The 12,238-nt window shown below is 52.8% G+C and overlaps 1 protein-coding gene across 1 annotated transcript in view; it reads right to left on the bottom strand.

Moving 5' to 3' along the window:
* TGFBI (transforming growth factor beta induced) overlaps positions 1–9,737 on the bottom strand; it is a 33,030-nt gene extending 23,293 nt beyond the window's left edge. The window contains exons 1-2 of the mRNA XM_015096052.3: positions 9,553–9,737; positions 4,453–4,551 (exon numbers count right to left, since the gene is read on the bottom strand). Of these exons, the coding sequence (XP_014951538.2) occupies positions 4,453–4,551; positions 9,553–9,686 (233 nt within the window). The 5' untranslated portion in view covers positions 9,687–9,737. The remainder of the gene's footprint in view (positions 1–4,452; positions 4,552–9,552) is intronic.
* Positions 9,738–12,238: the final 2,501 nt, after the last annotated feature.

Below are 12,238 nucleotides of genomic sequence, written 5' to 3'. Positions count from 1 at the left end.
TATATTAGTCTCACCAGATAATTCAGGATGATCTGCCTCCCGCCGCACCCCGACCCAGTGCCTTCACTTGATCAGATCTGTTCTCTTTCCCTTGTAAGGTAACGTCTTCACACATTCAGGGTGAGGATGCAGTCAGTATTAGTGTGACATCATTCCGCCCACCATGGGGCCTTACCCAAATGGTACACGGACTCACGTACATACTCAAGAGAACAAGGTTTAAAGACCCTGAGGCTGGGAAAGACTGAAGGCAGGAGGAGAAAGGGATGACAGAGGATGAGATGGTTGGATGGCATCACTGACTCAATGCACATGAGTTTGAGCAAACTCTGGGAGATGGTGAAGGACAGAAAAGCCTGGTGTGCTGCAGTCCATGGAGTCACAAAGAGTCAGACACGACTGAACAAGAACAACAAAGCTGCTGCTAGAATGGGATAGAACCATCAGGAAACCCTGCACAGTAGAGGCGTTTAGTAAAACCCTGGTGTTTGGTGTATGTCAAATCTCAGTTATTTCAGAGCAGGCTGGCCATGGGGATCCAGGGGATTGCACAGGGGACAGGAAGCAGGGAGGAGGTGGTGCTGTGGGTCTGGGGGACAGCCTGCCATCCCTAGATGGCTTCTCACCATCCTCTTGTTTTTCCTTCTGGGACCAAGGTTGTGGGATACAGGAGGGCAAGGAAAGGAAGAGTCTTGCTCAGCTTCATCACAGATGTTCCTGGGTGCCCTGCCCAAATGAGATCTATAGGAAATAGTTCTGCTGTTTTCTACAGAACTGATGGAAAAGTTAGACCATACGCTGGCTGGGTTCAGTAGAAGTGAAATGCCTAAGCCTGAATACAGTATTGAAGAAGCGTTAATATTTCAGCCTTTGGGCACAGCCATGCTTGCTACTGGGGAAACGGGAGTGTCCTGCCAGCTCATCTTGGCCCTAGAGAACGGTTGCCTGTAAACGATGTTGCCTGCGACACAGCGGCAAGCCTCGGGAGTGGAGAATGGCCACCCCCACCTGCTGGCTCCTGGGCGGGCCCTCCCCGTGCCACGTCGAGGATGCCTGGGCTCCTGCTGTGATTATCACATCTCCATGATGTCAGCTCTGACTTGGCTGTTAAATGGGCCTCCCTTTCAGGGGGGTTTATACAAAGGTGGCCTGTTGGGCTTCCTGAGCACCATTTCCTGCACCATTGCTTCAGCTGCTGGACATAAAAATGTTACGGTTACTGATCAGATGGAGACCCGAAATCACCCTCTTTGCTTGATGAGCTGCTGTATCACACTGGTGCTCTTAAGGATCTGACATAAAATGAGTTTCTAAGTAATAAAATTCACTTGCATCACTCAAGAGGGGCCCACTGGTAACTACTTCCTGTAATAAAACCCATGCATCAGGCTTGACAAGTAGCACCAGCACTCTTTTGGGAGAATGCAGACAAGCTATTGTCTGCAGACGATGGATGCAGTGGCCTGACAGGCGTGCTGAGCGCACACTGTGACTATGCCCCTCCCTCCTCTGTCAGAGGTGAAGTCAGGGCCTCCCAGCGGCAGACACTTGGCTCCAGGCTCCTGGGTCCCTGTGTGACCTGAAATGCCAAAGTCTTCACGCCTTGATCCTGTACTGAGTGCTACTTATCTGCTTCCAAGTTTACATTCTCCTGTGGGTCTGGGGTCCCCTGGGGACCTGTGCAACCCATTTCCTGTGACACTTGGCTCCCTTTCACGCCAACACACGCCCCTGGCTCCAGCCTTGCCCCTGAGAAATTCCCACTGCCTAGGCTGGCCCCATGCTGAGATGGCCCTCTTTGCTCCAACCACCATCGTGCTTCCCATTTCACAGTTTGGTCCTCAGCCAGGTAAATGTACCATAGGGCCCATTCTCACCAGGATGACATCATCGGCAGCCCGCACAGCCCTCTCTCCTCCCCTGCTGACCATCTATGGGCACTGAATTCCCAGGATGGCAGCTCCTTCACGGCTTTCAGCCCTGGGGCACAAGCAAATGGTGAGGTTGCTTCTTCTCAGCTCTCTCGGGGATGACAGAGATGAGTCCATCCACTTCCCCTTTCCCTCCCCAAGTTCTCTGGCCGTCCCCCCAGTCAGCTTCACCTTCCTGCTGCTGCACGTGATGTTCCAGGGAGGGACCTTCTTATCCTGGATCATAAGGTTTTTTTAATCAACTCATGATTTTCTATCCCCATTTCCTCTTTTTAAAGCTGCCCAAAGCAACAGCACGTTGTAGGTTCAGATTATCCCCTGTGGGTAAGATCCGCTCTATGGCTGGCACTCAGCCCTGGGCCCCACTCTGCACTCTGGTTTCCCCACCCACACCTCCTGTCTATTCTTCCCCTGCAGAGCCTGGGCTCCCCATGTGCTGCCTCATCACGTCATCAAGAACATTTGGCTAACACACAGCCGTGCTGCCTGTGCCCATCCTGACACATCAGTGGAGAAGGAGGTAGGTACCAACAGCCAATCAGCCAAGGCGACTCAGCAGCGTCAGCCGGGGAATGATGAAAATGTCCCCAAGCTACTGTTAACTGGTCAGGCAAATGCTTCAACACAGGGCCACACTGAAATACCTTGGCCAATGCCAGCCCACTGTAAGCTTCACCTTACAAGTGGCTCCCATTTTTAGGGAAACCAGAACAAACAAAATGGTAGCGTCTTAAAACCCAGGGCTCTGGTCATCTTCCAAGATGCAATTATGTGGGGCCTGGCTCTGTGTTTAATTAAGTGTCTATTTTAGTTGATAAATACCCACATGGGAAAAGTAAAAAAGCACTGAAATTTTTTTTTTTTAACTTGGGTACCAGAGAAGGACACGTGGCATATAATTTGCATAATCTCTTCTTGTCCACAACAGCAAGAATTCTGGCTGGGGGTTTGTTCCCTCCTTAAATCTGGGAGGTGGATCCTCTTAGCTCACTTAACTCTTGGCTTTGGGGCTGGGCTTGGTCAAGCAGGGAACCAACTGTCATTGCCCTGCCCTTGACAGGCTCATGGGATGCTACTGGTCTTGCCCCACCTCTGCCTGATCCACAATTTCCCTGATCCATATGAGGACTGACAATTGTGTTAGGACACAATCAGTGTCACAAGTTGGGATATTTATTTCCACGTGCATTTCACGGAGAGAGTGTTTTCCCTTCCTTCAGTTAGAGGAGACATCTGCTCCAAAGCAAGTCACAAGCAATACGTTTTAAAACCCCTAATATGGGAAAGGGTTCAAGATAGTGGCTCAGCATCTCTTAATCCTCTTATAATACAGACAAGAGGAAGGCCAGGTCCTCACAAGTGTCTCAGGGAGCTCTGCACAGCACATTTTTCCATCTGTAGGAGAGAGCCAGCTTTGCGATCTTTTGATGGTTGGCGCCAAAACAGATTAGGCTTCCCTGGAATTCTGTCAGAACACGCAGGCTGCAGGGCAGTCATGGTGAACGCCACCTCCCTCCGTGCTGTTCATGATGCTAGAGGCACCAGAAAGCTCTACTGTAACCACAGGGGGCCACAACCCCTGGCATCTCACTTCTGTTTATGCAGCTGAGATTTGCAAACAACAGCAAGTAGCATTTACTGAGCACTTACTATGTGCCGGGCTCCAAATTTAGCCTCTTCTGTGCATTATTTCATTCAGTCCTCAGAACAATCCCATAACGTAGTCCTACTGTTACACTCACTTTATGGATGAGGCAACTGAGGGTTCCAAAGGTGAAGCCAACTGCCCAGGTAGGTGGCAGAGCCAACCTTTGAATCAGAGTCTGAGCCTGTGTTCTTAATATGCTATGCTGCCTCATTATGTGCATATCTCTAGGCACTCTCAGTCTTTCTGGGAGTATTTACTTTGAAATGCTAGTGGTAAATAACCCACCTGCCAATGCAGGAGACCTAAGAGATATGGGTTTGATCCCTGGGTCGGTTAGACCCCTTGGAGGAGGGCATGGTAACCCACTCCAGTATTCTTGCCTGGAGAATCCCTAGGACAGAGAAGCCTGGAGGGCTTCAGTCCACAGGGTTGCATAGAGTCGGACATGATTGAAGTGACTTAGCATGCACGCACTTTGAAACGCAGAGCAGGAACTCTGTATAAGTTCACCAACGGGTTTTCTTTCCCAGAGTCAGAGGCTGGTGGCTTCTACACTGAATCATTGTATTTGTATCATTTAATGAGGATTAAGAAGTGCACGCACACAGTTTCTTACAATCCCAAGTTGGCCCTAAAAAACATTTCCAAGTCTTGTTAGGAGCCTTAAAAGTGTAAAACAAAATCGGCCAGCTTACTGGAAATGCCACTCCCAAGCACAAAGTTCTCTGACATGTGTACACATGCATCTTCATGGCTTTGCACACGGTGCCACCTTCCAAAAGGCTGGCCCATGCCTGGGGGCACCTGCAACCCATGCACACCAAGGGTAGCCTCCTGGGTGGCTGCTGGTCATCAGTGGTTACAGATACTCACGTTGATTTGCCACAGATCTTCCTCTGGTACCACTGCTTGCAGTTGGTGAAGTACTTCTTGTTGGTACCAATGAGCTTCTGCACAGCGCACACGTTGGGGCTAAAAACAAAAGCTGCAGTGTTAGCAAAACAGTCAGCATGTCACCTGCCTCCTCATCCTTCCCACCACGTGGGCCCTCCTGGGTCACCAGAACATTTTAGATATGGAGAAGATACAGTCATTTCGGTCAGTTTGGGGGTACATTCTGGTCCTCGTGATCCAGACTTCCATCATCCTTCCTAAAAATATCCTCCCAAATTAAAAAACTGTTAACGTATATATCATACAGTGACATCATTTCATTTAAACATTCTTCTTTGACACTGACATTTATTAAGTATAAATAAAAACATCTTAAAATTTTTAGGCTACATGTTATATAGATGGAAAACACCAGCTTAAAAAGAAAGTGGTGTTTGCTAAGAACAGCAGCAGCTTTGAGAGAAGCCCCCAGACTTTCTTTGTACCCCCACTCCGCACTGAGCCCAAACATCCACAGGATTGAACCTGGCCTCCCAGCAGGCATCGCTGGTCCTATGGTCCGGGCCCCAGCACCCTCCAAGCAGCTCCACACACAGACATCCTCTGCATCCCTAGGCAGCTGCCTAGCTCCCAAACACAGCCTATCTGGGGTGCCCACCCTGGAAACTAGCAGGCATGGCCAAGCTAGCTGCTGTCAGGACCTCGGAAGGAGACGGTCACTCACTGAACTAAGTCGTTTATTACTTGGGCCCCAGTTTGCGCCCCACTCCCCCCAGAAAGCCCTCTTTCGGTGTCCCAGGTGATACTCTTCTGTCCTGTGTGTGATACAGCCCTTGTTTGATGCTGGGTATAGAACACAACCCAAAACTAATCAGGGTATGTGTGACCTCTCTTCAGCTACCCTCCCAAGAACCCTGGGGGCAGGTGTTCTGATTTGTTTCTTTTATTTTCTAGGTGGGGCTAAGCGCCAGGCTGGATGCAGAGGAGGCTGGAATAGCCTTGTCAAAAATACTGCTCCCAGGACTCCCTAGTGGCTCAGTGGGTAACAGTCTACCTGCCAGTGCAAGGAACATGGGTTCATTCCCTGGTACAGGAAGATTCCAGCATGACTCGGAGGAGCAGCTGGGTCCACGTGCCACAACTACTGAGCCCGGCTTCAGAGTCCTCGAGCCACAGCTGAGCCCGCATGCTGCAACTACCGAAGTATCGAGCTCCAGGGCGCGTGAATCACAGCTAATGAGTCCCTGTGTCGCAACTTCTGGAGCCCATGTGCCCTAGAGCCAGGAACTCGCAGCCAAGTCTGCCTGCTGCAACTCCTGAAGCCTGTGCGCCTAGAACCTGAGCTCTGCAACAAGGGAAAGCCCCACAGTGAGAAGCCCATGCACCGCAACGAGGCACCGTCCCCCGCTGTTTGCAGCCACAGAAAGCCTGCGCGCAGCAACGGAGACCAGAGAACTTCAGGTATATCAATTCTAAATATCAGTTCCTCTGATACTTTACAAATGCAATCAAGAGCCATCATTTGAGATGCATGGTCTTTTCCAGGAACTTGGTCAACTCTCAAATACTCAGAGTCAGCTTACTGGGTGGGAGGGAGGGCACACGGACCCTTTAATTCTCTGCCGTCTCTTCCACCATGTGGATGTGACCTCTTGTCCAGTCTGTGGTTCACCCGAGGCAAAGCTGAGTGGGCCAAGGAGGCATGGCAAATATTTGTGAGTTACTGTAGGGACCTGAGGGGAAAAGCAGCGGAGGCTGGAGAGGAAGCCTCAAGCCAAGGGGGAGGACAACTCTGACCCCTTACTCCCTGCTGGATCTGACCAAGCCTCCAGAGGACTTTTACAGAAGCCACCTTGTTTCTCAGTATGCTGCCTGGCATTCATAGGTTACAGCAGTCCCCAAATAACCCTGAGAGAGTTCCTGCTGGCCACACTCCAGCTGGAGGTGCTGTTTATTTCTGTACAATTTCAGAAGTTCTATCTGACCAAGCAGGAAATAATTACTGTCGATGAATTCTCCGCAACTCTCCGTAGGCGTTTGGCGAACCTTCAGAGTCTCTGGTGGATGTGGTTCCAACATTCCTCCGCGAACTGAGTTTCCACTGCTGCTGCCCTCTGAGACAGGAGCGGAGGCTGGGGATCTCTGTGACCCACTCCCTCTCACATCAGGGTGGGAGGGGTGGGCTGTGTACATAGGAAATTTATACTGAAGTTTAATTGACATGAGCACCCCGTTTCTGGGCCTTCTGCCTCAAGCACAACAGCTCTGCTATTCAACTTGGATTTGAAAACCAAGCGCTTCAGAAAATGCAGTCCAGTCCTGGTTGCTGACATTTGGAAGTGTGACTGCATTTTTACTTCTCTTTCGGTATTGTTGCTTTCCTTCTCTATAGCAACACAGATAACAGCCGGGAGTCGAAAGACAGCATCACAGTCTCTACTCTCCCAACAGCTTTCTGTCTCTGGACTAAGTCACTCCACGTCACTAAGCCACAGTTTCTCTATCTGTAAAATGGGAACAGCTGCCACAGAGCTCACTGTGTTGTGGTGAAGATGAAAGTAAAAGTGGTGATGGATAAAGGGTGAGCACGCTGGCTAAGTCATTTCAGTCCTGTCTGACTCTTTGTGACCCCATGGACTATAGCCCGCCAGGCTCCTCTCACCATGGGATTCTCCAGGCAAGAATAGGAGTGGGTTGCCATGCCCTTCTCCAGGGGATCTTCCCAACCCAGGAATCAAACCCATATTTCTTATGTCTCCTGCATTGGCAGGTGGGTTCTTACCACTAGTGCCACCTGGGAAGCCAAATGGTGAGCAGGATCCACTTGTTATTTCTTTCTTCACGTCTTGTGAAGCACACACACTACATTTCCTTAACAAAAGAGCTTCCCTTTCCCTTCCCACCAGTTCTCACTTTGAAAGAGGGCTGGAGTTTGATCAGGTTATCCATTTTGCACAGGGTGCCACCCCCATGGCTGAGCCAGGCAGCCTGTGGGTTTTCAGGGGCCATTAGATCAGAGTAGACGCGGCTGCATCTGTAACCGTTCACCGCAGCCCCCCTGCCCGTGTGTCCAGACTTTACTGGGGGTGGGGAGGGACACACCTGGGACTGCTTAGCCTGTCCTGCCCATCACAGACCACTATAGGCTTTTCCAGTTGCCCTGCAAGATGATTAGCCTGCAGGGTGGGGGAAGGGAGGGGAGGGAGAAAGTTGACCTAATAGCTGAAGCTTATAATAAAGAGCATTTGCATTAAAAAACAAACTATTTTCCAGCTGGTCTGTGACTTTTCTGGGCTTCAAAGGGAAGGAGGTTTGTTACAGAGGTGGTTCCTGCTGGAGACCCATCAGCACTTTTGGGAAGCTTCACTGTGGAGTGCCGGGAGCCACCATTCTAGGTGACAGAGAATGCTATGGTTGCCTTTTCCTGACTGAGTGCCTAAGAAGATACAGAGGGACAGAAACCTCCCAGGAGGGACTGTGGCACCCAAACAGGACATACTCCATTGGCAGGAAAGGCAGAAGGCCAACAGTGAGCTGGGCAGAGACCATGGACATGCCAGTGGCTCATATTTTGACTTGATGCTTCATTCCTTCCTTGTCTTTCTGCCCTGCCCCCCCTTACCTTTCTGTACCCAGCAGAAGTCAAAGGTGAGTCTCTCACTTCCTGAAAGACCCTGGGACAACCCCCGTGCTCTCCTCTTTCCTGCAGGGTATGAGGCTGCAGCACGGCCTGGATGGCTTTCACTCTGCAGAGGGGCCAGACTCACTGCCAACACAGTCCCCTCCCCATAGCCCTGGGCATCTGAAAGGCCAAGCACGACCACAGGCACCCACAGGCAGAGGAACAAGGATGCTACTCCCAACAAGGGGCCACTTCTAAGGGCAGGGAGTCAAGGCTTTGTAGAACCCTATGAAGTCAACTCCAATCACTTCCAACACTGAGTTCTGATCTAAGTTCAGATCTGCCCAGTCAAAGGGTGGTCTGGGCACCAACTGGGAGCAAATGCCAGACCCAAAGGCATTTGGGCTGCGACACAACTCTATCCACATATGCGCTAAGTCACTTCAGTTGTATGACCCCATGAACTGTAGCCCACCAGGTTCCTCTGTCCATAGGATTTTCTAGGCAAGGATATTGGAGTGGGTTGCCATTTCCTTCCTATCCACATATAGTTCTACCTAACTGTCACAGAGGAGTTGGTGCACCCAGGAAGGCAGCAAACCCTGGCTATATGTCAAGCAGGATGGTTGAGTTTGGGATATAGAAACAAGCCCACCTCTGCCTGGGTCTGGGCCAGGGTCTTTATCAGGTCAGACCTGCTGCCTGGGTTTGCCCCCAGAAAACCAACACATCTTCAGTGTCTCAAAGGAATATATGCAATGATAATGTCCCAAATTTACAAACTCAGCCAGTGTTTTAAGAGCGGTTCCAATCCCAGCTCCCATACACACTGCAGGACCCTGAGGAAGTGATGTGGCTGCTCCAGACTCAGTTTCCCCATCTGTACAGTGTGTGTGACTCCCAGCACATTCTTCTCTCTTCATCCAGCAGGGGAGCAGACGCTGCCCTTGCTGTGCCTGGAGGCCCCTATCTGGTGCCAGGTGGTGGGTTTAGGGCCTGGCTGGGTGACCAGGGGCCTGGGGGCCTCGGATGCTGCCAGCTTGTGTGGTCCCAGTGTCACATATGAAGGTGCTGAACAAGGACCTGGCTGGGCTGGAACCCGTGCCCTGCTGGGTGGCTCCCTGCCTGCGCTGGCCACCTTCCCACGGTGATTCTGCACAGACAGCCGCCAACTCCTATCTGCCTGGAGAAGCTCAAAGCCCGGGATCCCGCTCACGCTCTGGGCCTGAGTGGAGGTCCCGGGTCAACTCTTCCACCCGTTTCCTCCACACAGGGCCTCCTGCTGACTTTTCTCCACCTCTCCTTCTCCTTCTCTCCATCTCCTGCAGGGCTGCTCCCTCCAAGCGTCCCACACAGCGGCCTGCTTTTGATTCGGGCTTTGTCCCCTACGCCCCCAGCCCGCTCCGACGGTCCCCCCGACGCCCGGTCCTTCCGATCCCGTCTGGGCGCCCGCTTACCCATGCTGCCGGCCCCGGAGGCGGCTGTGCTGCAGCACTAGCTGGTAGGGCGACCTGGCGGGGCCCGCTGGGGTGGCAGCGGGGCCCAGAGCCAGCGCCAGAGCGAGGGGCAACAGCCGCCCGAGGAGCGCCATGGAGAGAGAGGACGCGCCGAACCGACGGGCAGGCGAGCGGCGGGGGAGTGCGAGTGCCGCTGCGGCCGCGGGCAGGTTAAGTAAGCGGAGCGCGGGGAGCCGCCCGCGGGGAGGGGCGGGGAGCCGGAGGAGGGCGGGCTTCGGGCGCCCCACGCCCCCGCCTCCTGCCGCCCCGCCCCTCCCCGGGCGACGACCGTTCCAACTAGCCCCTCTTTCCCTTGTTCCCCGGCACCCAGGACTACAGGGCCTCACTACTTCACTCCCTCCTCGAGGTCTATAAGGTCCTGAGCTCAAAGATGCCTCACCGGTCTCAGGCTTTGCTGATTTCCACAACAGTCTATCCATCACACCTGCTTCTACATTCCACAGGCACCCCGATTCTCCCCCGGGCCTGCTAACTTCAAGATGGATAAGGAGTAAGTCTTATGACTGACAGAAGCCAAAACAAAACAAAACAAGACAGGTTTTGTTAAACTTCAACTGGAAACTGCGGGGGGGGCGGGGGCGGGCGGCGGGGAGCGGGAATGCCGCCTTAGTACACACTCATTGCCTGTTTTATTAAACATCTGTATAGCACTATAGGCGAGAAAGATGCTGCAAAGAGATAGCAAAGATTTTTGTCCTGGAGGAGCTCAGAGCAAGTAAACAAATAGTCACCTGGGAGGGAGGTAATTCACTCAAGCGCCTATTAATCACCCACCAATTATCTCGCACTGCTAGCCCCAGGAGACAAAGATGGATGAGTGAATGAGATCCAGGTTCTTTCTTAAAAAGTTCATAGTTGGGAGACCTGCGGGCCAGTCTACAAAGTCCTCTGGAGAGGGGCATCTGCGGCCTTGGGTGGAGGGGCAGGAAGTGACACCTGTTCCCTCTCTCCGCTGGAGTGGTGAGAAGGAACCAGACAAAATGGGGACATTCTGGGTTCTCAAGGTATCCTATTGGCTGAAGCATGGGGAGTCAGAGAAACAGAGAAGGGAAGGCATGTCACAGGACGCAGGCCTGAGCTCAGTGTCCTGCAGGGGTGACAGAGGAGCAGGTCAGTGTCAGGAGCAGGCCAGGAGAGGAAGACAAAACAAGGCAGGAGGTGGAGGTGGGCATGAAGAGGGGTAGCACACTGAGGTGTGTCTAGGAGGTTCCAGCCTTGGCAGAACTTGGAGGCTGTACCCAGGGAGTGTGGAGGAGGAGGACTCATGGATGACTAAGGTGCTGTTGGCAGGGGCATCTCGGTGGCTGGTGGTATCGTTCTTAAAATGAGAAACATGGAGGGGGGCATAGATTCACCAGGAGAAGGTAAGTGGTTCTGGACACACTGAGTTTAAGTGCTTATGTTTCATCCAGGTGTCTTGTGGGCAGCCAGATATAAAGATCTGGGGCTAGAGTGAGGGTTCTGGGGTGGAGATCCAGACATGGCAGTCTTCCTCAGCTACAGGCAGCTGAAGCCGTGGGAGTGGGTGGATCCTCTGGGTAGGCATGTGGGAGCAAGAGGTGGGTGATGACAGATGACGGAGGGGAGGCAAGGCAGAGAGCAGCCAGCAAGGAGGGGAAGGAGTGCTGACAGAGAGCCCCCAGAAAGAGGGGGTGAGTGCCACTGAATACCAGAGAGATCTGAAGGCGGATGCTGTGAGGCACACAGGCCCTGGGGACTTGGCTGTGGGAAGCAGGAGGAGCAAAGCCAGATGATGGTGGTTTGATGGAGTGATGGGCCTGTGCAGAGCGTGGACGCCTCTTCCAAGAAGATTGTGTGAGAAAGGAAGGGGAGAGTCAGGACAGGGGACACTGTCCACAGAGGCTTGGACATGTTAGGACATTGATGGAAAGGAGGGATAAAGGGGGTCAAAGCAATGGAAAAATAAAGAGAGATCATCAGAGTGGGGAGAGGGGAAGCAAGGAGCGGGCTGGAGCAGAGCAGCTTGGGGCTGGAGGAGGGGCAGAGTACAGAGAGTAAAAGCTATGGGGGACCTCACTTGGGGGGATGGTAGAGGATAGGTGAGGTTTCAGGGCAGTTACAGTGGGTAGCAGGACTGGGAAACCCGAGGGCAAGGAGGGGAAACGGGGAGGGTCTTTAGCTGGGATGATCAGAGGCAGGACAGGCACCCAAGGGAAAGTGCACACTAGACTAGCTGCCTGGGGGAGCGAGCTGGGTCTCCAGGTGTGTTCACATGTCCTCGACAGGCCATCCCAGGGCAGATGTGCAGGAGCGAGCTGTCTTTACAGGTCTTGAGCTCAGAAGCGGGGTGAGCACTGGGGATGCAGGTTGGAGTCAGCACCCTAGCAGGCAGTGGCTGAAGTCCTGGACTTGGGCAGGTTCCCTTGAGCACGTGTGTGGGAGAAGAGAAGAATGAGACGGCAGGGCCTGGGAAGCACCCATCTGGAGAGACTGAGGGGAAACAGAGACCCTGACAGGATGGAGGCCCAGGGAGACCCCAAGAGGCCACTGGACTGGAGGCTTTCAGAGAGCCACCAGCACCACTGGGTGGGGCAGAGTCCAAGCTGGGCCCTGTCACTGAGCGGTTCCCAGGCTACAGTTGGTGCTCAGGAAACTAAAAACCATG

Source organism: Ovis aries, chromosome 5 (assembly GCF_016772045.2).
Source record: "Ovis aries strain OAR_USU_Benz2616 breed Rambouillet chromosome 5, ARS-UI_Ramb_v3.0, whole genome shotgun sequence".
NCBI classification, from domain to species: Eukaryota; Metazoa; Chordata; class Mammalia; order Artiodactyla; family Bovidae; genus Ovis; species Ovis aries.
The sequence above is the reverse complement of the archived record's forward strand: the minus strand, read 5'-3'. Positions and strand labels throughout refer to the sequence as shown.